General features: G+C 47.4%; 1 protein-coding gene across 1 annotated transcript in view; it reads left to right on the top strand.

The window, feature by feature from the left end:
* Positions 1-896: 896 nt before the first annotated feature.
* The window catches only part of LOC140408367 (rod cGMP-specific 3',5'-cyclic phosphodiesterase subunit beta-like), a 93551-nt gene continuing 70233 nt past the window's right edge, over positions 897-24214 (top strand). Inside the window, exon 1 of the mRNA XM_072495468.1 lies at positions 897-1522. Coding sequence (XP_072351569.1) covers positions 1061-1522 — 462 coding nt within the window. The 5' untranslated portion in view covers positions 897-1060. The remainder of the gene's footprint in view (positions 1523-24214) is intronic.

Genomic DNA, 24214 nt, shown 5'->3' with positions numbered 1-24214 from the left:
CTGGTGCTCCGCCCCTGACCGGCCGAGTTCCCCACTGCGCGGGACACGGTGGTCTCGCCCGTCGGGAACTCAGCGTAGTGGCTGCGGACTCAGTCCAGCGCCACCACAGTCGGGGGAGGACCGATCCGCGGATAGGGGTGGACACATTCGGGGCTGCGGGGACTGTGGGGCAGCGGTCCGGGGAGCATGAGCCGGCCGAATGGGGGGTCTATTTCGCGGGCCAGGTCTGCGAGTGCAGCCGCCATGAAGCACGGCACGGCCGCTGCAGGCTTCCGCTCTGCACATGCGCGGCCACAGACCCGGAACTGCTCAGGGCCGTATCGGCAGCTAGAGCCAGGTGCTCTACGCTGCCTCCCTGCTAGCCCCCAGCAAAAGGTGGAATCACTGGCCATTTTGCTCCAGTTTTCCTGGCGTAAAACACCACCGTTCCCACGCTGGCGTGGGGACATAGTCTCCAAATCGGAGAATCCAGCCCCCGATCTCCAATGTCTGCAGTATTTAGTTTTTATGATAAAGTTACAGCTAGATGTCATGATTTCTTTCAGGCTCACATTTATTATTAGTGTAGAAGAAATAAGAAAGCCTCTCTGTTAATGGGAGATTTAAATAGCAAAGAATGAAAAAAGAGCTTTAAGGGGTGTCTGTGCACTATAATAGGAAACACCAACAAGACACAATAACAAGAATATAGAGATGCTTTTATAGTTAAGATTTACCTCCGCTAACCCAACATAAAAGCTGGTTTGAATTAGTCACCTCGGAGGGATCTTCTCTACTTAAAGATCTGGTAAGAGGTGGGACTAGGATTGGCTGTTACTGTGTCACATGATAGGTTTCTCTGAGACAATCTACACGCTCAACAGTTCACCTTCAACAGTATTAGGAACATACTTTGCTGATGACAGTAGAATGTGAGCAAAGCAGATTCTGTGTTTGTAAAAGCGCTACAATGAGCTAGATCTGGGGCAGTTATTGTGAACCTGGTGTACAATATTCACCACGGTCGACTAAATCTATCAGATTTAGTAGTGCGGTACTCGAACCAACCAAAGTCGCCAACATGAACAGGGAAGCTGCAGAAAAATTCATGGACTCTAATCCTGAATTTGTCAAGCAGTACTTTGGGAAGAATCTTCGCCCAGAAGCTGCCGCTCAGATGAGAGGGGGGGCGGACTCTGCCAATATCACGACTTTTCAGGAATTTGGCCAGGTGGAGGAGAGCGAAATTCTCTTTGAGCTTATCCGAGATATGCAAGAGAGTGTAAACATGGAAAAGGTGGTGTTCAAAATTTTACGAAGGCTTACTTTCCTGATCCATGCGGACCGAATGAGTCTGTTCATGTACCGGCAAAGGAATGGCATAGGGGAGCTAGCCACCAGGCTGTTCAACATTCACAAGGATGCCGTCATGGAAGATTGCTTGGTTCATCCTGATCACGAGATTGTTTTCCCACTGGATATGGGGATTGTAGGAAGCGTTGCGCAGACCAAGAAAACTATAAATGTCCAGAATGTCGCTCAGGTAGGTTTGAAAAAATGTCAACAAGGTGAATATTTGAAAGAACGATCTCTGATTCAGTCAATGATGATTCAAAACGTTTCTTGCCTTAGGAGTAAACATTAATAAAAAATGAAAGGATGAGGATTTTTGATGCACTGGGATGACTTACAGTCAATGTCATTCTGCTAAGGATGGCATAGTGGCACAGTGGTTAGCATTGCTGCCTCACAGCGCCAGGGACCTGGATTCAATTCCAACCTCGGGCGACTATGTGGATTTTGTAGGCTCTCTGTGTGGGTTTCCTCCGAGTGCTCTGGTTTCCTCCCACAGTCCAAAGATGTGCAGGTTAGGTGGATTGGCCATTCAAAATTGTCCCTCATTATCTATAAGGTCAGATGGGTTACAGGGATAGGTTGGGGAATAGGCCTAGGTCGGGTGCTCTTTCAGAGGGTCGGTGCAGACTTGATGGGCCAAATGGCCTCCTTCTGCAGCGTAGGGATTCTACATAGCTTTATTTTATGCCTGCCTATGGTTTGGCCTGCCAGAGCCAGCTAATTTATGGGATTACCCAGTCCAATGCGACAGGCGGAATTAAGATTTAAATGACTTTCTCTAACTGTGTATCTAAATTTGAGCATTTGATAAATGAAGGAACTGAAATACGCATGAGTTGATAAAAGTTTGCAGAATGAATTTTGTACGCTTAAACTGAGAAGAAATGTTTATCATTAAACCTTAGATATCTTCAGTGAACATTTTGACCTCATTTGTTTTAATTTGAACACAAATATTGTGGTACTTCATGAATAAGAATTTATATTTGCACAGTGACGTTCTCATTGGTAAGTGTCCTAAGGCACTTCCTTGAAGTGTAATCAGACAAAAGTTGATACTGAGATAGAAGGAGTTATTGGGTCAGGGTGACTTAAATTTGGGCATAGGAAGTTGATTCTACGGGCATCAAAATAGGAGAGAGAGAGGGTTTTAATTCTATCCATTCACAGGATGTGGAGGTCGCAGGAAAGGCAAAGACTCATTGCCAGCCCTTAACTGCACTTGAGTCACTTTTTTTGAATAGGCATGCTTGCTTGTTGGGACGATTCAGAGGGTAGTTAAGAGTCATGTGAGTCTGGAATCATATAGAGACCAGACTGGATAAGTAGAGCTGATCTCCTTTCCCGATGGACATTAGTGACAAGATGGGTTTTTGCAACAATCTGATAGTTTTATCGTCATTATCATTGATACTAACTATTTGTTCCAGATTTGTTTTCTTTCTTTATTTCGTTATTTTTTCCAATTCAGGGGCAATTTAGCGTGGTCAATCCACCTACCCTGCACATCTTTGGGTTGTGGGGGTGAGACCCACGCAGATACGGGGAGAATGTGCAAACTCCACACGGACAGTGACCCGGGGCCGGGATCGAACCCGGGTCCTCGGCGCCGTGAGGCAGCAGCGCAAACCACCATGCCACCCTCCATACTTGTTTGAATTATTTGCATTTAACTTGCCCACCTGTAGTGATGGGAATTAAACTCATGTGCCTGGATCATTAGTCCAGGTCTCCAGATTACTAGGCCTGTAACATAACCAGTACTCTAACATGCCCAATAATTCCTGAGATTGGGGCCTCGGCAACTGAAGGGCTGACACCAATGATGGGGGAAGAGAGTCGTGAATTCACCAGAGGCCCTGGTTGTAGAAGTACAGAATTCTTGTGGTTTGTAGGTTGGAAAGGGTTAGAGGGGTAAGGGGGAATGAAGCCATGGAGGGATTTGAATATGAGGATGAGATGATGGTTTACTGGGAGTCAATGCTGTCCAGCAAGCATAAGGGTAATGGATGAACAGGTCTTGGTGTGTTTATAAAGGTAGTGCCACCTAAATACCAAAATAAACCCCAAAGAAGAGCTTTTGTGTAACACTCACTGGTTAATGAACTGCGGTTTTTCGAGGTAAATCTATTTGCAGACTGGGCCACGGCATATCTAACAGTAGTGAACTCTAATTAGCCTTAAATGATCCATTTCCACTTAATTTCTACAACCCGTGGAATGTCAAATGCAGTATCTGGTGACCAAGCTGGCAATAGAATGTGCAATAAAAATAAAATGAAAATACAAACTACCAATAGAAGGTGCAATTAGTGATGATATTTCAACTGTTGTTTTCAAAAATGTGCTTGGAGATGATTTCAATCCTCTTGATGTAATCCTGTGACCTGGTTATCATATCTGGGATTACCTTTTCAGCTTGAATCTTATTAATTCCATTCAACTTGGATAACTCAGCTCAACTCCTCCAAAGCAGGAGCTTTTGAATGCAATTGCAGTGAATAAAATTAAAGATTTTTCACGACCACTGGGTGTCTCAAAGGACATTACACTAATGAAGTACTTTTTGAAGTGTAGCCATTGTTATCATCCTGAAAACATGGCAGCCACTCTGTGCAAAGCACACTCCCACAAACAGCAACATGGTAACGAGCAGCTAACCTGTTGAACATAGAATTTACAGTGCAGAAGGGGGCCATTCGGCCCATCGAATCTGCACCGGCCCTTTGGAAAGAGCGCCGCCCTTAAGCCCCAAACCTCCACCCTATGCCCGAAACCTAGTAGCCCCATCTAATCATTTTGAACACTAAGTTAGCATGGCCAATCACCTAACCTGCACATCTTTAGGCCGTGAGGGCAACACGGGTGGTGCAGTGGTTAGCACTGCAGTCTCACACCTGTGAAGCAACCGTGCTAACCACTGTGCTACCACGCTGCCCTGGTAGGACACCAGGGGTATCTCCTGTCTTCTTCGGAGTAGTGGCATGGGATCTTTTATGTTCACTCAAGCTGGCAGATCAGCCCTCAGCTAAGTACCTCCAAAGGTACAGCCCTCAGTACTGAACTGGGGTCTCTGCCTTAATGCCTCCACTCAAGCCCTGGAGTGGGATTTGAACCTAGAACCTTACGATTCAAAGACAAGAATGCTACCAACTGAGCCACAGCTGCTGCCTACACACGTGAAGCTTTTTTCCCCAGCTTTTCCCTTCTAGTTTTATATTTTGCCTTCCGTGTTCAAGAGTACTCTCATAGTTGAGCCTTTGTTCCCTATGCCCCAGAAAACGTTGATTCTTCCCATGATACCTTGGCAATGAATGGGCAAGCTATTTTCAGATTCGCTCAGGTATTGTTTCTATCTCATCCCTACATCACATCCCGACATTGAGAGAAGTACATTTGCCGGGTAGCAGAGCTGGAGCAGAGAATGGGATTGACTGCATTGCTGTTCAGAGAGATGTCATGGATTTTGATGGGCTGAATATCCTCCTTCTAGGCTGCAGAAATTCTGTGATGATGCCAAAAATTGCTTCAGCTTTGCATTTAAATACAATGAGTAATATAGGTGTGGAAAATGTAGCTTCCAATAAACTGAGAAACATGTTCCAAGACATTTCACCCCAACATGAATAAGCTAAGAATAATTAATAAGTAGATATGTAGCCATTGACCTTAAACGGGTGAAGATAATTTTCTCATTAAGCAAGAGCAAAAAACAAGCAGTTGTAATTATAGAATCATAGAAAGATACGGCACAGAATGAAACCATTCAGTTCATCTTCGAAAGAACTTTGGGCCAGAGTCTCCAATTCTGTGGCTAAGTGTGGGGGGTCCGTGACGTTTTACGTGGAAAAGAATCAGCGCCGCCCCCTCACCTGATGCCTATACAAGTACGGCCGGTGAGGGGCTAGCAGCCAGGCCATGTAAAACTCCCAGCCTCCACAAAATAGACGGCCGGAGAATGGTAGGGTCCGTGGCTGCGCATGTGCACTGCGACGACCTGCAGCGGTCGCGCCGTAAAACATGGCGCCGGCTGTGCGCGGACCCGACCTGCCAGGTAGTGCCCCCACTGGCCACTCCCTGGCCATCCCCTAGCCACCCCCCCACCAGTACCCCCAGCCCACATAGAAGCCCACCCCCCTCCCCCCCCAGCCAGCAGCATGGCTCCCACCCAACACAGTCCGCAGCCGTCACGGCTGGATCCCACACGGCTGAGACCAGAAGTGAACCGCGCCGTCATGAACCTGGCCCATCGGCGGCAGAGCATCAGGGGGAGGCCTTCAGATGACGCACTGAGGCCGTCCAACGGTGTGCAGCGCGCGCTGCGATGATGCCGTTTCGGAGGGGGTGGAGCATACGGAACCTGCATCAAACAGGCTCCTCCCCCCCAATTTCAGCATCAAAAGGGATTCTCCACCCAATCGCTGATTATGAAATCGGCGTCGGGGAACAGAGAATCTCACCCTTTATCTGATATTACGGGGAGAGAGTGGCATAGTGGAAATATCACTGAACTAATAATCCAGAGGCCCAGGCTAAAGCCTTAGGGACTTGGGTTCAAAGGCTAACATGGCAATGCAATCTGGAGGAAGTCAATGGGCATTGGGAGCGTCCCTGCCTCTAAGGCAGAAGCCCCGGGTTCGAGTCCCACCCCAGGACCGACGGTCAAGGAATATGCATTCACAACGTGGCCAAACAGATTGAGTGTGTCAACCTGCAAATCCTTCCAACACATCAATGGCTGGTGGTAAGAGCAGGGTAGACTGCCTGAGTGTACCACTAGAGAGAATTGGAATAAAACCTCTAATTGAAAGCTAGTCTCATTGATGGTGAACATGAAATTATCAGTGATTGTAATGCAATAATAATCTTTATCAGTGTCACAAGTAGGCTTACATTAACATTGCAATGAAGTTACTGTGAAAATCCCCTAGTCGCCACATTCCGGCGCTTGATCGGTACACAGAGGGAGAATTCAGAATGGCCAATTCACCTGACAGCACATGTTTCGTGACTTGTGAGAGGAATCAAACCCGGGTCCCTGGCGCTGTGAAGCAACGGTGCTAACCACTGTGCTACCGTGATGCTTTTTATCGTAAAAGCCTATCTAGTTCACCAATGTCCTTTAAGGAAGGAAATCTAACATCTTCACCTGATCTAACCTATATACAACTCCGCTATAATATCATTGACACTTATGTCATGCGAGAGTGCCTTTAAGAACTAAATGTTTAAGCAATGTACCTTTAAGAAAACAGTGATGTCATAGAGTGGGTGGAGTTCAGCTCAGTTCAGCCATTTTGCCAGTTTGATTTTGCAGTTTGAAAGTGCCTGGCTGGTTTTGCTGAGAGCAGCTAAAAAGTGCTTGGGTGGTTTTGCTGAGAGCAGTTTAAAAGTAGAAAGGCAGTTTGAGACAGCAGCTTGAGAAGTTCTGGTTTGCTGCGATCTGCTGGAAGGGAGAAAGCCAGGTTTGAGAAAGCAGCGTGGGTGTGTCTGTGGGTTTCCAAAGAGCTGCATGAAGAAAGCAAGGTGCTGGAGCTGAAGTCACCCAAGCTAATATATCTCTGCCATTCTACAGAAAATATATATATCCTTTAACCTGATGTGATACTGTTTAAAGGTGTTAAGTCTCTTGGAAGTTTGAAGGAACATATCTACTCATTAATTATTCTTAGCTTATTCACGTTGGGGTGAAATGTCTTGGAACATGTTTCTCAGTTTATTGGAAGCTACATTTTCCACACCTATATTACTCATTGTATTTAAATGCAAAGCTGAAGCAATTTTTGGCATCATCAGAGAATTTCTGCAGCCTAGAAGGAGGATATTCAGCCCATCAAAATCCATGACATCTCTCTGAACAGCAATGCAGTCAATCCCATTCTCTGCTCCAGCTCTGCTACCCGGCAAATGTACTTCTCTCAATATCGGGATGTGATGTAGGGATGAGATAGAAACAATACCTGAGCGAATCTGAAAATAGCTTGCCCATTTGTTGCCAAGGTATCATGGGAAGAATCAACGTTTTCTGGGGCATAGGGAACAAAGGCTCAACTATGAGAGTACTCTTGAACACGGAAGGCAAAATATAAAACTAGAAGGGAAAAGTTGGGGAAAAAAGCTTCACGTGTGTAGGCATCAGCTGTGGCTCAGTTGGTAGCATTCTTGTCTTTGAATCGTAAGGTTCTAGGTTCAAATCCCACTCCAGGGCTTGAGTGGAGGCATTAAGGCAGAGACCCCAGTTCAGTACTGAGGGCTGAACCTTTGGAGGTACTTAGCTGAGGCCTGATCTGCCAGCTTGAGTGAACGTAAAAGATCCCATGCCACTACTCCGAAGAAGACAGGAGATACCCCTGGTGTCCTACCAGGGCAGCACGGTAGCACAGTGGTTAGCACGGTTGCTTCACAGGTGTGAGACTGCAGTGCTAACCACTGCACCACCCGTGTTGCCCTCACGGCCTAAAGATGTGCAGGTTAGGTGATTGGCCATGCTAAATTGCCCTTAGTGTTCAAAATGATTAGATGGGGCTACTAGGTTTCGGGCATAGGGTGGAGGTTTGGGGCTTAAGGGCGGCGCTCTTTCCAAAGGGCCGGTGCAGATTCGATGGGCCGAATGGCCTCCTTCTGCACTGTAAATTCTATGTTCAACAGGTTAAGTTGAGTTCATGGAATAAACAGTGTTTTGTGTTTAAAAACCCACGTGTCCATAATTGTAATCCCACACCGAGGGAAAAAGCCATGTGCTAGGAAAAGCAACAAATACATTAAAGGAAGAGGTCGGTTGAACTCCATGATACATTTTGGGGTTTTGAAAGCGCCTAGCCCATAACAATTGGGGGCTCGAGGGGAATAAAAGTCTAGCTACTGGATTGGCTTTTGTGAACTTAAAGACAGTGAAGGATTGTTGCTTTTCCGGTGTGGTATTTTAGTTTAAGTGGGGAGAGTGTTGTGAACAATGGCTCTTTCAGAGGCTCAGAAGTTTTTTGGGGTGGAGAATGTCACACGTAGTACTTTACGGACAGAAACGAAAAGCAGACTGTTAGATTTGGCAAGAACATTGCAGTTAACATTACCTGACAAAATGCAAAAAGATGAGGTAATTATGGTGGTGGTTAAGCATTTATAGTTGCCTGAGATAGAGTTTGACTCATTGGAAATGGCAAAAATTCAGTTGCAAATTTAAAAAAATGGAACATGAGAAAGAATTAAAGCGGCTGGCATACGAGAGTGAGAGAGAGGAAAAAGAAAAAAAGAGAGAGAGGAAAAAGAAAAGGAGAGAGAAGAAAGGAGAAAAGAAAGAATAGCCCTAGCAGAACAAAAAGAAAAAGAAAGGGAGATACAGATCAGGGAAAAAGATAAAGAGAGGGAGTTTGAACTTCAGAAAATGGCCATGAAACATGACAATCAGTTAAAATTGACAGACGTAAAGGGACACGTACAGTTGGAGGAGATGGATGAGGATAGTGAAAAAAAGCGTCATAGTCGAAGGCGTGGTGGGAATCTATTTAAATATGTCCAAGCATTGCCAAAGTTTGACGAGAAGGAAGTGGAAGCCTTTTTCATTTCATTTGAGAAGGTAGCTAAACAAATGAAATGGCCACAGGACATGTGGGTGTTACTGATTCAAACAAAGCTGGTAGGTAGAGCTAGTGAAGTGTTTGCATCATTACTGGAAGGAGGTATCTGGAACGTATGAGGAGGTGAAGAAATCCATCTTAAGTGCATATGAGCTAGTGCCTGAAGCTTACAGACAAAGGTTTAGAAATTTAAGGAAAGAATTTGGTCAAACATACATGGAGTTTGAAAGGCTCAAACAGAGTAAATTTGATAGGTGGATAAGTGCTTTGAAAATAGACCAAACGTATGAAGCTCTCAGAGAAATTATACTTTTGGAAGAGTTTAAAAATTCAATTCCTGATGTAGTGAGAACTCATGTGGAAGAACAGAGGGTTAAAACTGCAAAATTAGCAGTGGAAATGGCAGATGATTATGAATTAGTTCATAAATCAAAGATTGGTTTCCAACATCAGTTTCAGCCGGTGAGGTATAGAAACTGGGGACATGAGAAATACTCAAGTGGTAAAGATAAAGGTGATCTGATGGGAGACAATAAAGAGAGTGTACCTCAGATTAAAAAAGAAATCCAGGAGGGTGGAAAAGAAATGAAAAGTTTCAGATGTTTTCACTGTAATAAACTAGGCCATGTAAAGTCACAGTGTTGGTGGTTGAAGAAAAGCACTGGGAAGGCTGATGTGGTAAAACAGGATAAGACAGTGGGATTTGTTAGAGTGGCAAAGGAAAGCCCAAGGGAAATGAAGGAGGTGCAAATGATTGTACAGCCTGTTCAAGAAGTAATTGTTAAGAAGGTGCCAGATGTCTTTAAAGAATTTACTTGTGTGGGTAAAGTTTACTCATGTGTATCAGGAGGAGCAGGTAAAGAAGTCACAATTTTAAGAGATACAGGGGCTAGTCAATCTTTAATGGTAAGAGATGAGGAATTATGTAGTTTGGGAAGAATGTTGCCAGAAAAGGTGGTGATATGTGGAATTCAGGATGAGAGGAGTAGCATTCCATTATATAAGGTAAGGTTGGAAAGTCCAGTGAAGAATGGTGAAGTGGTAGTAGGAGTAATAGATAAACTATCTTGTCCAGGAACACAGTTTATCTTGGGTAATGATATAGCAGGATCGCAGGTGGGAGTGAGGCCTACTGTGGTTGATAAGCCAGTGGAAAATCAGTCAACTGAAGTGTTGAAGGAAGAATATCCTGGGATTTTTCCGGATTGTGTAGTAACAAGGTCGCAAAGTCACAGGTTAAGACAAGAGGAGAAAACAAAGAGTGAAGATGAAGTTGAAGTGCAATTATCAGAAACGATTTTTGATCAGATGGTTGAAAAAGAGCAAGAACAGGTGGAGGATGAGGCGGATATTTTTAGTTCAGGAAAATTGGCAGAGTTACAACAGAAAGATGTAGAAATAAAACGGATATATCAGAAAGCATATACGGAAGAGGAATCTGAGAGTATCCCAGTGTTATTACTGTAAAAATTATGTCTTGATGAGAAAATGGAGACCTGTACATATGCAGGTGGATGAAAAGTGGGCAGAAGTTCATCAAGTATTTCCGGTAGAGTATAGAAAGGAGGTGTTGCGAGTTGCACATGAGGTACCAGTGGGAGGTCATTTGGGAATAAGGAAAACTCAAGCTAAAATCCAGAAACATTTTTATTGACCTGGACTACATAAAGATGTGGTAAAAACGCCAGATAGAAGGAAGACTCGCCGAGTATGTCATGTGAATATGCTTAAAAGGTACTTTGAAAGGGAAGGAGAGGAAAAGGATGTTTTAATGATTCTAGCTCAAAGTGACAAACCAAATCCAGATGACTGTGAATTTGACATACCTCAAATTAAATTGGAAAATGAGGATGTTCTTAAAAATTGGGATGAATTGCTAAGTTACCTTCCAGAGGAAAAACGAACTGACCTGAAAGAGTTATTGATATCACATGGGTAAGTTTGTAGAGATATATTGGGAAGGACTAAAATGGCTATACATGATGTAGATGTGGGAAATGCTGTTCCGATCAAACAACATCCATATAGACTTAACCCTTAAAAATTGGCACAGGTTAACAGAGAGATTGAGAGTATGCTGAAGAATGGCACAATTGAAGCGGGTTGCAGCCAATGGAGCTCATCCATAGTGATGGTACCTAAACCAGACAGTACCCAACGGTTGTGTGTGGACTATAGAAAGGTGAATGCAATTACAAGAACGGACTCTTATCCTGTCCCACCATTGAAGGATTGCATGGAGAAAGTGGGACAATCTGCTTTTATTTACAACTTCCAGACATGGAAAGAACATTTAAAGCATCGTATGGAGTTCTTTGATCGACTTCAGGCAGCGGGTTTGGTGATGAACCTAGCCGAAATTGAATTTGGAGAAGCGCAAATCACTTTCCTTGCGGAGTTTCCGATACCCTCAAGACGAAGGGAAATAATGCGATTTCTTAGCATGAATGGCTTTGATCGAACAGTTGTGCAAAAGTTTAATGGCGTGATTACTCCACTGATGGACTTGCTAAAGAAACCTAAAAAATTTCAATGGACAGCGGACTTTCAACAGGCATTTGACTGCCTGAAAGCTGTGATCACCAATGCTCCTGTATTGGAGAATTGCAAGGGGCTCTGTGGTCAGATTGAACTAAATTATCTGATTCTGAAGAGAAATGCCGAGGAGTAGAGGAATGGATGGATTGTGCAGAGACTTTGTTCAAAGCGACTGTCAATCGAGAAGGATTTTAGTTGGAGGAAGAAGAACAAAGAAAAATGGACTATATTATTATACCTGTTTGCGTGTGTTTTTTTTTGTGAAACGCAAAAATATTTTTACTGTGTGCATTTCTTAGTGGATGGTGCAAAAGTGAAAAATGAAACCATCTTGAAGTTGATGGGTTTTTTTTTTCTTGGGGGGAGGTGTCATGCGAGAGTGCCTTTAAGAACTGGATGTTTAAGCAATGTACCTTTAAGAAAACAGTGATGCCATAGAGTGGGTGGAGCTCAGCTCAGTTCAGCCATTTTTGCAGTTTGAAAGTGCCTGGCTGGTTTTGCTGAGAGCAGCTAAAAAGTGCTTGGGTGGTTTTGCTGAGAGCAGTTTAAAAGTAGAAAGACAGTTTGAGACAGCAGCTTGAGAAGTTCTGGTTTGCTGTGATCTGCTGGAAGGGAGAACGCCAGGTTTGAGAAAGCAGCGTGGATGTGTCTGTGGGTTTCCAGAGAGCTGCATGAAGAAAGCAAGGTGCTGGAGCTGAAGTCACCCAAGTTAATATATCTCTGCCATTCTACAGAAAATATATATATCCTTTAACCTGATGTGAGACTGTTTAAAGGTGTTAAGTCTCTTGGAAGTTTGGACTTCCGGTTGCGGCTATGCGGAGCTAAGTCGCACATTCAGCAGCTCCCGCAAAAACGGACCTTTGGGCTCTTTTCAGGCCCCCTAACAGCACTTTTTCGATGTTTCCCGGTGTGGGAAGGAGTCTACAACAGCTCCCCGTCAGTATATGGCTTCAACTAGGAGCGGGGCGACACAAAAGGTGGTGGTGGACCCGAAGAAGGTGCGAGGGAAGAAGGACAAAATGGCGGCGGGCGGAGACCAGGCAGCGTGGATGCAGTGGGCGGAAGAGCAGCTGGAGGGTATCCAGCGCTGCTTCAGAGAGATTAAAACGGACCTGCTAGAGCCGATGAAGGCGTCGATTGATAAGCTGCTGGTGACACAGACGGCCCAGGGAGTGGCGATCCGTGAGGCTCGACAAAAGATCTCTGACAATGAGGACGAGATCTTAGGCATGGCGGTAAAGGTGGAGGCGCATGAGGCGCTCCACAAGAAATGGCAGGAGCGGTTCGAGGAGATGGAGAATCGGTCGAGGCGGAAGAATCTGCGGATTCTGGGCCTCCCGGATGGGCTGGAGGGGCCGGACATGGGGGCCTAGGTGGTCACCATGTTGAACTCGCTGATGGGAGCGGGGTCCTTCCAGGGGACCCTGGAGCTGGAAGGGGCCCATAGAGTGCTGACGAGGAGGCCCAAGGCTAACGAGCCTCCGCGGACGGTGCTGGTGAGGTTCCATCGGTTCGTCGATCGGGAGTGTGTGCTCAGGTGGGTCAAGAAGGAGAAGAGCAGCAGGTGGGAGAACGCGGAGGTTCGGATATATCAGAACTGGAGTACGGAGGTGGCGAAGAGGAGGGCCGGGTACAATCGAGCGAAGGCGGTGCTGCACAGGAAGGGGGTGAAGTTTGGCATGTTGCAGCCGGCGCGACTGTGGGTTACCTACAAGGACCGGCATCATTATTTTGAGTCTCCGGGGGAGGCGTGGGCCTTTGTTCAGGCCGAGAAGTTGGACACAGATTGAGGGTCGGGATGGGCGATTGGGGACTGCGGTTGATATACTATGTTTATTTTTGTTTCGAGGGGTGGGCCTTAGTATTGCTCCGGGCTTCGTTTTCTTTGTGTTTTTTCTCTTTTGGGTCGGTGAGGGTGGCTGGGGCGGGTTGGGCACTGTTTTGGTTGGGTTGGTCGGGGGGGCTCTTGGAAGTGAGATGGGGCCCTGCGGGGTAGGGGGAGGCCCGAGTCAGGGGTGAGGGGACCGGGCCTGTAAAAGGATCTGCATCAGATTCACCACGGTAGCATTGTGGATAGCACAATTGCTTCACAGCTCCAGGGTCCCAGGTTCGATTCCGGCTTGGGTCACTGGCTGTGCGGAGTCTGCACATCCTCCCCGTGTGTGCGTGGGTTTCCTCCGGGTGCTCTGGTTTCCTCCCACAGTCCAAAGATGTGCAGGTTAGGTGGATTGGCCATGATAAATTGCCCTTAGTGTCCAAAATTGCCCTTAGTGTTGGGTGGGGTTACTGGGTTATGGGGATAGGGTGGAGGTGTTGACCTTGGGTAGGGTGCTCTTTCCAAGAGCCGGTGCCACTCGATGGGCTGAATGGCCTCCTTCTGCACTGTAAATTCCATGACTATGACTATCAGAGGTGGTGGGGCCTGGTAGGTGGAAAGCGCGGGCTTTTTCCCGCGCTGAAGACTGGAGGGGGCGGGGCCGGGGAGGGGAAGCGAGGGATGTTTCCCGCGCTTAGAACAGAAGGAGGAGGGGGAGAGCCTATGGGCGGGGATGGGAGAGGAGGGTGTGCCACACAATGGGAGGAGTCGAAGGAGAGACAGGAGTGGCCGGGGTCAGCAGGAGTCAGCTGACTTGCGGAAGTGCAATGGGGGGAGTAAATCAGCTAGAATGGTCCTAGCCGGGGGGGTGGGTGGGCGGGGGATCGAGCTGCTGCTGCTATGGTCAAGGAGGAGCTGGCGCGACTGGGGGGGGGGGCGTCGAGACAGGGGTATGCCGCTGTGGGGAACGGGCCGGGTGTGGGGTGCGGGCGCGTGGCTGGCCGAGGAGGGGTCATGACTAGTCGGCCGCGGGGGGGGGGGGGGGTAGCCCCCTGATCCGGCTGATAACCTGGAATGTAAGGGGACTGAATGGGCCGGTTAAGCGGGCCCGCGTGTTCGCGCACCTGAAGGGGCTCAAGGCGGATGTGGTTTTGCTTCAGGAGACACACCTGAAGGTGGCAGACCAGGTAAGATTGAGGAAAGGGTGGGTAGGTCAGGTGTTTCACTCGGGGCTGGATGCCAAAAATCGAGGGGTGGCGATCTTGGTGGGAAAGAAGGTGTCGTTTGAGGCGTCGAGCATTGTGGCAGATAATGGGGGCAGGTACATAATGGTAAGTGGTAAGTTGCAGGGAGAGAGGGTGGTACTGGTCAATGTGTATGCCCAGAACTGGGACGATGCGGGTTTTATGCGGCGTATGTTGGGTCGGATCCCAGACTTGGAAGTGGGGGGCCTGATAATGGGGGGAGACTTTAACACGGTGCTGGATCCGGCACTGGATCGCTCCAGGTCTAGGACAGGTAGGAAGCCGGCGGCGGCTAGAGTGCTGAGGGGGTTTATGGACCAGATGGGAGGGGTGGACTCTTGGAGATTTGCAAGGCCGGGGGCTAGGAAATTTTCATTCTTCTCACATGTCCATAAGGCTTATTCCCAAATCGACTTTTTTATCTTGAGTAGGGCGTTGATAGCGAGAGTAGAGGATACTGAGTATTTGGCAATAGCCATTTCGGACCACGCCCCGCATTGGGTGGACTTGGAGATGGGGAGGAGAGGGACCAGCGCCCGCCATGACGCTTGGAGGTGGGGCTGTTGGCGGACGAGGAGGTGAGCGAGCGGGTCCGAGGAAGTATAGAGAGGTACCTGGAGACCAATAACAACGGGGAGGTCTGAGTGGGGATGGTATGGGAGGCACTGAACGCGGTGGTGAGGGGAGAGCTGATCTCCATTAGGGCTCACAAGGAGCTGAGGGAGCAGGGGGAGAGGGAGAGTCTGGTGGGGGAGATGGTGAGGGTAGACAGGAGGTATGCGGAGGAGCCCGAGGAAGGATTGTTGAGGAAGAGGCGTAGCCTCCAGGCCGAATTCGACCTGGTGACCACCAGGAAGGTGGAGGTGCAGCGGAGGAAGGCCCAGGGGGCGATTTATGAGTATGGGGAAAAGGCAAGCCGGATGCTGGCGCATCAGCTTCGGAAGCGGGACGCAGCTAGGGAGATCGGGGGAGTTAAGGACAGGGGAGGGAGTGTGGTGCGGAGTGGAGCTGGCATCAATGGGGTCTTCAGGGACTTCTACGAGGAATTGTACCGATCCGAGCCCCCACGGGAGGAGGGAGGGATGGGCCGCTTCCTGGACCAATTGAGGTTTCCAAAGGTGGAAGAGGGACTGGTGGCGGGACTGGGGGCCCTGATTGGGTTGGAGGAGCTGATCAAAAGGATAGGAAGCATGCAGGCGGGGGAGGCACCGGGGCCGGACGGTTTCCCGGTCGAATTCTAGAAAAATGTATGGACCTGATGGGCCCGCTGTTAGTTAGGACCTTCAATGAGGCAAGGGAGGGAGGGCTTTGCCCCCGACGATGTCCCAGGCACTGATCTCCTTGATCCTGAAGCGGGACAAGGATCCCCTGCAGTGTGGGTCTTACAGACCGATTTCCTTGCTAAATGTAGATGCCAAGGTGCTGGCGAAGGTCTTAGCCACGAGGATTGAGGATTGTGTGCCGCAGATCATCCATGAAGACCAGACGGGGTTTGTGAAGGGGAGACAGTTGAACGCGAATGTGCGGAGGCTTTTGAACGTTATCACGATGCCGGTGAGGGAGGGGGAGGTGGAGATAGTGGTGGCGATGGACGCTGAGAAAGCCTTCGATAGGGTAGAGTGGGGGTACCTGTGGGAGGTGCTGAAGAGGTTCGGTTTGGGGAGGGGTTTGTCAGGTGGGTTAGGCTGTTGTATGAGGTCCCGATGGCGAGTGTGGCCACAAACAGGAGGAGGTCCGAGTACTTTCGGTTGCACCGAGGGACGAGACAGGGGTGTCCCTTATCCCCCCTGCTCTCCGCACTGGCGATTTAACCCCTGGCTATGGCACTGAGAGAGTCGAGGAACTGGAGGGGGTTGGTGCATGGTGGGGAGGAGAATAGGCTGTCACTTTATGCGGATGACCTGCTGCTGTATGTGGCGGACCCTGTGGGAGGAACAGGTGGAGGGTTTTCGGGGTGGCACAGGGCAGGGATACGAAGGTTGGGGGACCTGTTTGTGGATGGGAAGTTCGCGAGCCTGGGTGAGCTGGAGGAGAAGTACGGGCTCCCCCCGGGGAATACCTTCAGGTACTTACAGGTAAGGGCGTTTGCCAGACGGGAGGTAGTGGAAATCCCGCGGCTACGGCCACACACAGTACAGGACAGGGTGCTCTCGGGGGGATGAGTGGGAGTGGGGAAGATCACGGAAACTTACCAGGTGATGCAGGAGGAGGAGGAGGCCTCGGTGGTGTAGGTAAAAGATAAGTGGGAGGAGGAGTTGGGAGAGGAAATTGAGGAAGGGACGTAGGCAGATGCCCTGGGGAGGGTGAACTCTTCCTCATCGTGCGCGAGGCTCAGCCTCATACAATTTAAGGTGCTGCACAGGGCACACATGACCGGGACAAGGATGAGTCGGTTTTTTGGAGGTGAGGACAGGTGTGTTAGGTGCTCAGGGAGACCAGCAAACCACACCCATATGTTCTGGGCATGCCCAGCGCTGGAGGAATTTTGGAAGGGCGTAGCGAAGATGGTGTCGAGGGTGGTAGGATCCAGGGTCAAACCCGGCTGGGGGCTCGCAATATTTGGGGTGGCAGAGGAGCCGGGAGTGCAGGAGGCGAAAGAGGCCGGAATTCTGGCCTTTGCGTCCCTGGTAGCCCGGCGAAGGATTCTTCTTCAGTGGAAGGATGCGAGGCCCCCAAGCGTGGAATCCTGGATCAACGATATGGCGGGTTTTATTAAGTTGGAGAGGGTGAAATTCGCCTTGAGAGGGTCGGTACAAGGGTTCTTTAGGCGGTGGCAACCGTTCTTAGACTTCCTGGCAGAGCGGTAGACATTGGTCAATGGCAGCAGCAACTTGTGGGGTGGGGGGTCACTTTATTTTCTTGTTTTTGTTATTTACACTGGATGGTCTGAGGGGGTGTATATACTTGTTGTATTAAGTCGGGGTGTTAATGTTAATTTATTATTTATGTACAGGGGGGGGGTATGGAGGGTTGTTTTTCTGGACTGTGTTTTGTAATTAACCCTGTTGGGTTTCATTTTCATTTTGTTATTGATATTTTATGAAAACCTTTAATAAAATTTTTTTTTTTTTTAAAGTCTCTTGGAAGTTTGAAGGAGCATTTTAAGGAATTAGTTACTGTTGCAATATTTTCTGAGTTATCTTTGAAGTAAGGGGTGTTAAGAGATCCAATGTTTATTTAAGATGTTAAGTTGAGTTCATGGAATCAACGGTGTTTTGTGTTTAAAAACCCACTTGTCCATAATTGTAATCCCACACCTAGGGAAAAAGCCGTGTGCTCGGAAAAGCAACAAATACATTAAAGGTTGAGGTTGGTTGAACTCCACGATACATTTTGGGGTTCTGAAAACGCCTTGCCCATAACACTTAGGTGCTGGCCGAGTGGTGCCAAGTCTGGAGGTGGCGATATTTGGAGTGTCGGGAGACCCGGGAGTCCAGGACCCGAGAGAGGCTGACTTCTTGGCCTTTGCCTCCTTGGTAGCCCGGAGACGGATATTGCTAGCGTGGAGGGGCTCTAAGCCGTCAAAATCAGAGATCTGGGTTAGCGACATGGCCGGGTTTCTCGGACTTGAGAAAATTAAGTTCGCCTTCAGAGGGTCAATGCTAGGGTTCGGCCGGAGGTGGCAGCCATTTGTCGACTTTTTCGGGGATAACTAACTGTCAGCAGAGGCAATAAGAAAAGTGGGGGGGGGGGGATTAGGCTATTTTCTGTTTCGGGTAGGTGGGATTTGTTAGGAATGGAGATGGTTTATGCACTATGTTTATACCTATATTTGTACTGTTCACTGTTATTATTATTCAGTTATAAATACCTTAATAAAATGTTTTACAAAAAAAATATATTTTAAAAAGATCAAACCAGACTGGGTATATAATGCATGGGTGGATCCACTACTGCCTGCTGTCCCCTTCAGATGAAACTGAGAGTTACCTTGTGTGTTGACAATCCCATAGGAATTGTTCTGTATCTTCAAGGACGGGATTCTCCATTGCGGGTTCACCTCGCTACCGCCGCTAGCAAGGAGGGAGAATTTGGTACTCAACCAAATCTCGTATTAATTCCAGTGGGACCAGAGAATCCCGTTGCCATGAACGGACGGAGAATCCTGCCCCTAATCATCCTGTTAAGGCAAATGATTTGGAGAGTCCTCATCCTGCCACAGATAGGTAAATATTTAGACGGTCACTGTGTGTGGTGTGATTTGCTGCTCAAATGCTGCAGTTGAATGTAAAACATCCCAAAGGCAGTGAAAATGCTAGTTTCTAAGGGCAGGATGCAACTAAAATGGAACAAAGTCCTATAATGGGCGCATTTAGCCGCGTGTTTCCCGGCGCCCGCAGGGCTGAGAAACACATGGCTATACGACGCCACTCACGTTAAATAATGAACCTCAGCGGGGAACACATGACCAAGGCCACACATAGTCCCATTTACTACACCAAGGAGCTCCGCTCACCGGATGTCCCACCTGGGCCCCTTGGCAGTGCCAGGCTGACATCTGTTGTGCCCAGTTGTGGGGACCAGTGCTAAACGGCGCTCGCCCGAGGTCTCCGAGGTGAAGGGGGTCGACCCAAATGCCTCGGACACCACAGGAATCTGGACATTAAAGTGAGACTAGCTGTCTCGCTCTGATATGCAGCTTTGCTAAAATGTGACCTCACGTTAGATCTCGCGAGGCCTTGTCAGGCGGATAGATCCCGGGAGCGAGGTCACCCGGCTTTTATCGGCCATGCTGCACCGCGGTGAGCTGCTTTTCTGGCGCAGCGTGGCCATTGGATCGGGCCCACAATGTTTGAGCAATGATCAAGTATTGTCAATGATACAGTGTGCTTGGCTGCTTTCTATACCCACACACGCCTGTGGCAGTTGTGCATGTATTCAACCTGAACAGTTGCAAAACATTTTCGACACACCATTAATTGTCTGAGGAGAATTGATGAATATTCTCATATGGAAAAAAACTTCAGTATACTTGTACAGTCAGATTCCTATCCATATGACTGTGATATCAACACTCATATTGAAATGGTTCACCATTGTCCTTCAGGGAAGGAAATCTGCTGTCCTTGTCCAGACTGGCCTACATGTGGTTGACTTTTAACCACCCTCTTAAATGACCAGCAAGCCACTCAGTTTCAGAGCAATTAGGGATGACAACAAATGCTGGCTTTGCCAATGACACCCACATCCCGTGAAAGAATAAATACCCCTAATTTAAGCAAGCTCTTTCTTGACCCTAACATTTCTCATGTGCTGACGGCAAGACTATAGATATCAGGGATGAATATTGGATTAATTTAGGATTGCAGTTCCACATAATGAGGACCCAAAGGGTGAAGATTTTCTATATCTAAACATGAAAAAATTGAATATTGAAACCATACTGACAAGTGAGCAATTTGCATATTCGGAGATACAAATTTACCTATCACTAATTGCCTTCCCAAAATCACGATAAAATGATGTGGAAATGCTGGCGCTGGACTGTGGGTGGGCACAGCAAGAAGTCTCACAACACCGAGTTAAAGTACATCTGGTTTATTTGTAATCACCAGCTTGCGGAGCGCTGTTCCTTCATCAGCTAAAGTGAAGGCAGGTTCACAATCACAGCACATATAGGAGAGACACAATTGCAAGATAATTACAGATTGGAATGTGAAGAATGGTTGGAATGTGGGTCTTCAGAGGAACAAATAGTGTGAGTGGAGTGAGTAATAACTACAGGTAATTGAGGTGCGAATTGTCTCAAGCCAGGACAGTAAGTAGGATTCTGCAAACCCGGACAATATGGTGGGGGTTACATGTGACATGAACACGAGCTCCCAGTTGAGGCCATCCTCATGCGTGTGGAACTTGGCTACCAGTTTTTGCTTGCCGATTCTGCGTTGTCGTGTGTCTTGAAAGCCGCTGCTCGCCGATTCTGCGTTGTCCTGTCTTGAAAGCCGCCTTGGAGAATGTTTACCTGAAGATCGGAGGCCTTGACTGCTGAAGTGTACCCGGACCGGAAGGGAACACTCCTGCCTGGTGATTGTTGTGTCATGTCTGTTCATCCGTTGTCGCAGCGTCTGCATGGTCTTGCCGTTGTACCACACCTCGGGACATCCTTTCCTGCAGCGTATGAAGTAGACAACTTTTGGCCGAGTTGCATGAGTATGTACCGCGTACCTGGTGGTGGTGTTCTCACGTGTAATCGTAGTATCCATGTCATTGATCTTGCAGAGGTGGCAGGGTTGTGTGGTGTCCTGGAGGCTGGGTAGTTTGCTGTGAACAATGGTCTGTTTGAGGTTAGGCGGTTGTTTGAAGGCAAGTAGTGGAGGTGTTAGAATGGCCTTGGCGATATGTTTATCATCATCGATGACATGCTGAAGGCTCTGAAGAAGATGTTGTAGTTTCTTCTCTCCATATGTACTGGACGACGAAGGGTACTCTGTCGGCCATGTCTTGTGTTCGTCTTCTGAGGAGGTTGGTGCGTTCTAGTAAGAACAGGATATGGCGCTCGACTCATCAATCGACAACTCCGATGCGCCACAGTGAGAAACCGCACCGACCACCTCAGGGAACACTTCAGCAGTCAAGGATATTCAGCCACCGATCTTCGGGTAAATATTCTCCAAGGCGGCTTTCAAGACACACGACAACGCAGAATCGCCAAGCAGAAACTGGTAGCCGAGTTCCGCACGCATGAGGTCGGCCTCAACCGGGATCTTGGGTTCCTGTCACAATATATGTAACCCCCACCATATTGTCCGGGTTTGCAGAATCCTACTAACTGTCCTGGCTTGAGACAATTCGCACCTCAATTACCTGTAGTTATTACTCACTCCACTCACACTGTTTGTTCCTCTGAAGACCCACATTCCAACCATTCTTCACATTCAAATCTGTAATTATCTTGCAATTGTGTCTCTCTTATATATAGGCTGTGATTGTAAACCTGCCTCCACTTCACCTGATGAAGGAGTAGCGCTGCGAAAGCTCGTGATTACAAATAAACCTGTTGACTTTAACCTGCTGTTGTGAGACTTCTTACTGTACCATAAAATGATGCACACTCAGCACAAGATCCCATTATTCCCATTAATATATTCATACCATATCACTTGGGCTACAAGTGATCCACACTGCCTGCCTCTGAACTTTCTGAAGAGCCAAAAATGATCTTCTTAGGATAAAATGGTGAATACTGCAGGCAAGTGTAGCCATTTGGGATGGCCACGGCCCGATTACAAAATGGACACTTTGCAAAGAATGCAGGTAAAATTGGACAATACCGAAAAAGCAAGCAGGTGCAAGGTCTGTCTGTTGATTAGAGCTGTAGCTCTCAGACTGGACCGATACTGCAGAACCATCTACATGCTGATGAGCCATCCCTGGGAACAAAAAGGCAACATTTAGGTAAACAATGCTAAGACAGACACCCCGGCGCCAGAGAAGACCAAGCAAACCAACGGCCACCTAGGACACGCCCAGCAATTAGGGAACCCACCCCTCTATTGGAGGAAAATCGATAAGAACGATTGGGAAATGGCCCAATTAGTTGGGGCCAAGTTCAATGCCCGCCCAAAAGCGCGCAAAGCCCTTTTGGGGTATAAAAATGATTCCCCAAGAGAGAAGCGCTCTCTTGGCCTTGGCTCTCAGCGAGGAGAGACCCGCCAAAGCTGCTCCAGACCAAGTAAGTTCCAAGTCAACGCACGCTACAAGATAGACGCTCCGAGTTGCTATCCTGTAAACAGCTCAACCCAGCAGCCTCAGAACCGAGCAACGGCCATTGTTCCTCTGACTGAGTGGGCACCCGAAGCTAAGTATAGGCTTTTAGTAATAGTGATAGTTTAGGTTGTAGAGTTTTATGCATGAGTATATTTGACTGTGTGTAAATAAATGAGCATTGATTTCGAACTTACTAACTGGTGTATCGAGTCTTTGATCAGTATTCAGTTTTGAATCTTGTGGCGGTATCGAAAGATACCTGGCGACTCTAGAGCAAACGTAATTAAACAGAGCCAAATTAAGAGAGAACACAATTAGCAACACAAGGTCTTAGTGAAGTCTTATAACCCTATTACTATGGCAGTAACTTTACATTAAACAGGCCTGGCAGTATGATTCAGGATCGTGCTCATTTGGAAATTCGAAGCACTAACCTGTGGAGCACACTGTCTACATTTAGGGAACCTGATTTTTTAAAAATCTGTTTTTGAGATGTGTGCAGCTCCAGCAAGATTGCTTTTATTGGCCTTTTCTATTTGCCTGACTAGGGAGCCTTCTGCCTGCACCATAGCTGTCCTTCTTTGATAGAGTTTTCAAAGTGCTCTCAAATGTAGTTGGCTCCAGAGTGTAGACCCAGTGACTTGAAGGTAATGATATTCACAAGACATTACTGACTGCTCTTGCTCTTCCCAGTGGTGGAGGTCACAGTGGAGGGGGGTAGACACTACCAAAGTTACCTTGGTGAGTCTCTTCAGTATGTCCTGTAAAATGTACATACTGTACTGCAGCCACAGTGCATCTATAATTGAGCCCAAAGGAAAGGGGCATCAATTAAGCTAATTGCTCTGCTCCAAAGGTTTGCTCAGTGTTGTTGCAGTTGTTATCTTTACAGGTAAGCAGTGAGTATTCCACCACTCCCCCTGACTTGAATGATGTAGATTGTGAAGAGATTTTAGAGACATTTATCATCCAGTCTCTGGCCTGCTCCTTTGGGCACAATGTTGGGACCTGGCCCAGTTAAGCTTCTGGCTAATGGCGATACAAAAGATATAGGCAGTGAGAGACTTGGTGCCTTTGAAGGTCAATGGGAAATGGTTGGGTTTTCACCTGTTTGGGATGGTCTATACCTTGCTCCAATCGATAGAAATACCACCTGTGTCGTGTCAGGAAAAATAGCCAGATGTGTTGATACGTTGACGTTTACTGAGGAACTCACTCATTTGGAAAAATGCCAGCAAATGTATGATTATCAATGTCCAACAGAGATGCAGTTAATTACAGTATGTTGGATAAAAGGGATAATTCAAGGGGTCAATAGGGACTGCTTCATTATTGGCGATTCTTCTTTCCATAAATAATTTCTCCCCATGTTAGTTGCAGTAGGGAGTCCCTCCGATAATCTTTCAAAATATCCTTTTTTGTAGGCCACGAAGGAACTCGCACCTCAATAACTATTATTTACACAGCACACAAGATCACAGGTGGGTCTCTCCCATCGGTAACTAAACTGGCTGACTTTATACAGAAGATAACTACACATGGTGTAAGGTTCCCTGCCCCCTTTAATGGGGGGGCTCATATTCGGCGAGGCTCAAAGGGAGTTTAATCATTGCCATCTTGTCAGTCCCGTGCGGGATATGACATCTTTCTTTGTCTCAGAGTTTCTTATGTGAATGAAGTGTTTGGCCATTTCACTCTTTAGTTTTGATGAACAATGACAGTCTCTATTTTGCTTGTCCTCTGCGTTGTGGCATTAAGTTACTGTGTTTTCAGATCGGTAATGTGATGGTGTTCCATTGATAACATGATGGTGTGGTGGATTTACATTCGGTGGAGTTTTGGCATGGTTGACTGTGTTTGATAGTAGGATGATATGGTGAATTGTGTTTGATAGTGTGATAATAAGGTGTATTGCGTTTGGCAGTATGATGGTACATGTATTGTGTTTAGTGGAGTGGAGCCCAAATTAGAACATAAGCTCTGACATTCAAAGTGAC

Source organism: Scyliorhinus torazame, chromosome 3 (assembly GCF_047496885.1).
Source record: "Scyliorhinus torazame isolate Kashiwa2021f chromosome 3, sScyTor2.1, whole genome shotgun sequence".
Lineage (NCBI taxonomy): Eukaryota > Metazoa > Chordata > Chondrichthyes > Carcharhiniformes > Scyliorhinidae > Scyliorhinus > Scyliorhinus torazame.
This window is presented reverse-complemented; position numbering and strand designations above follow the sequence as displayed.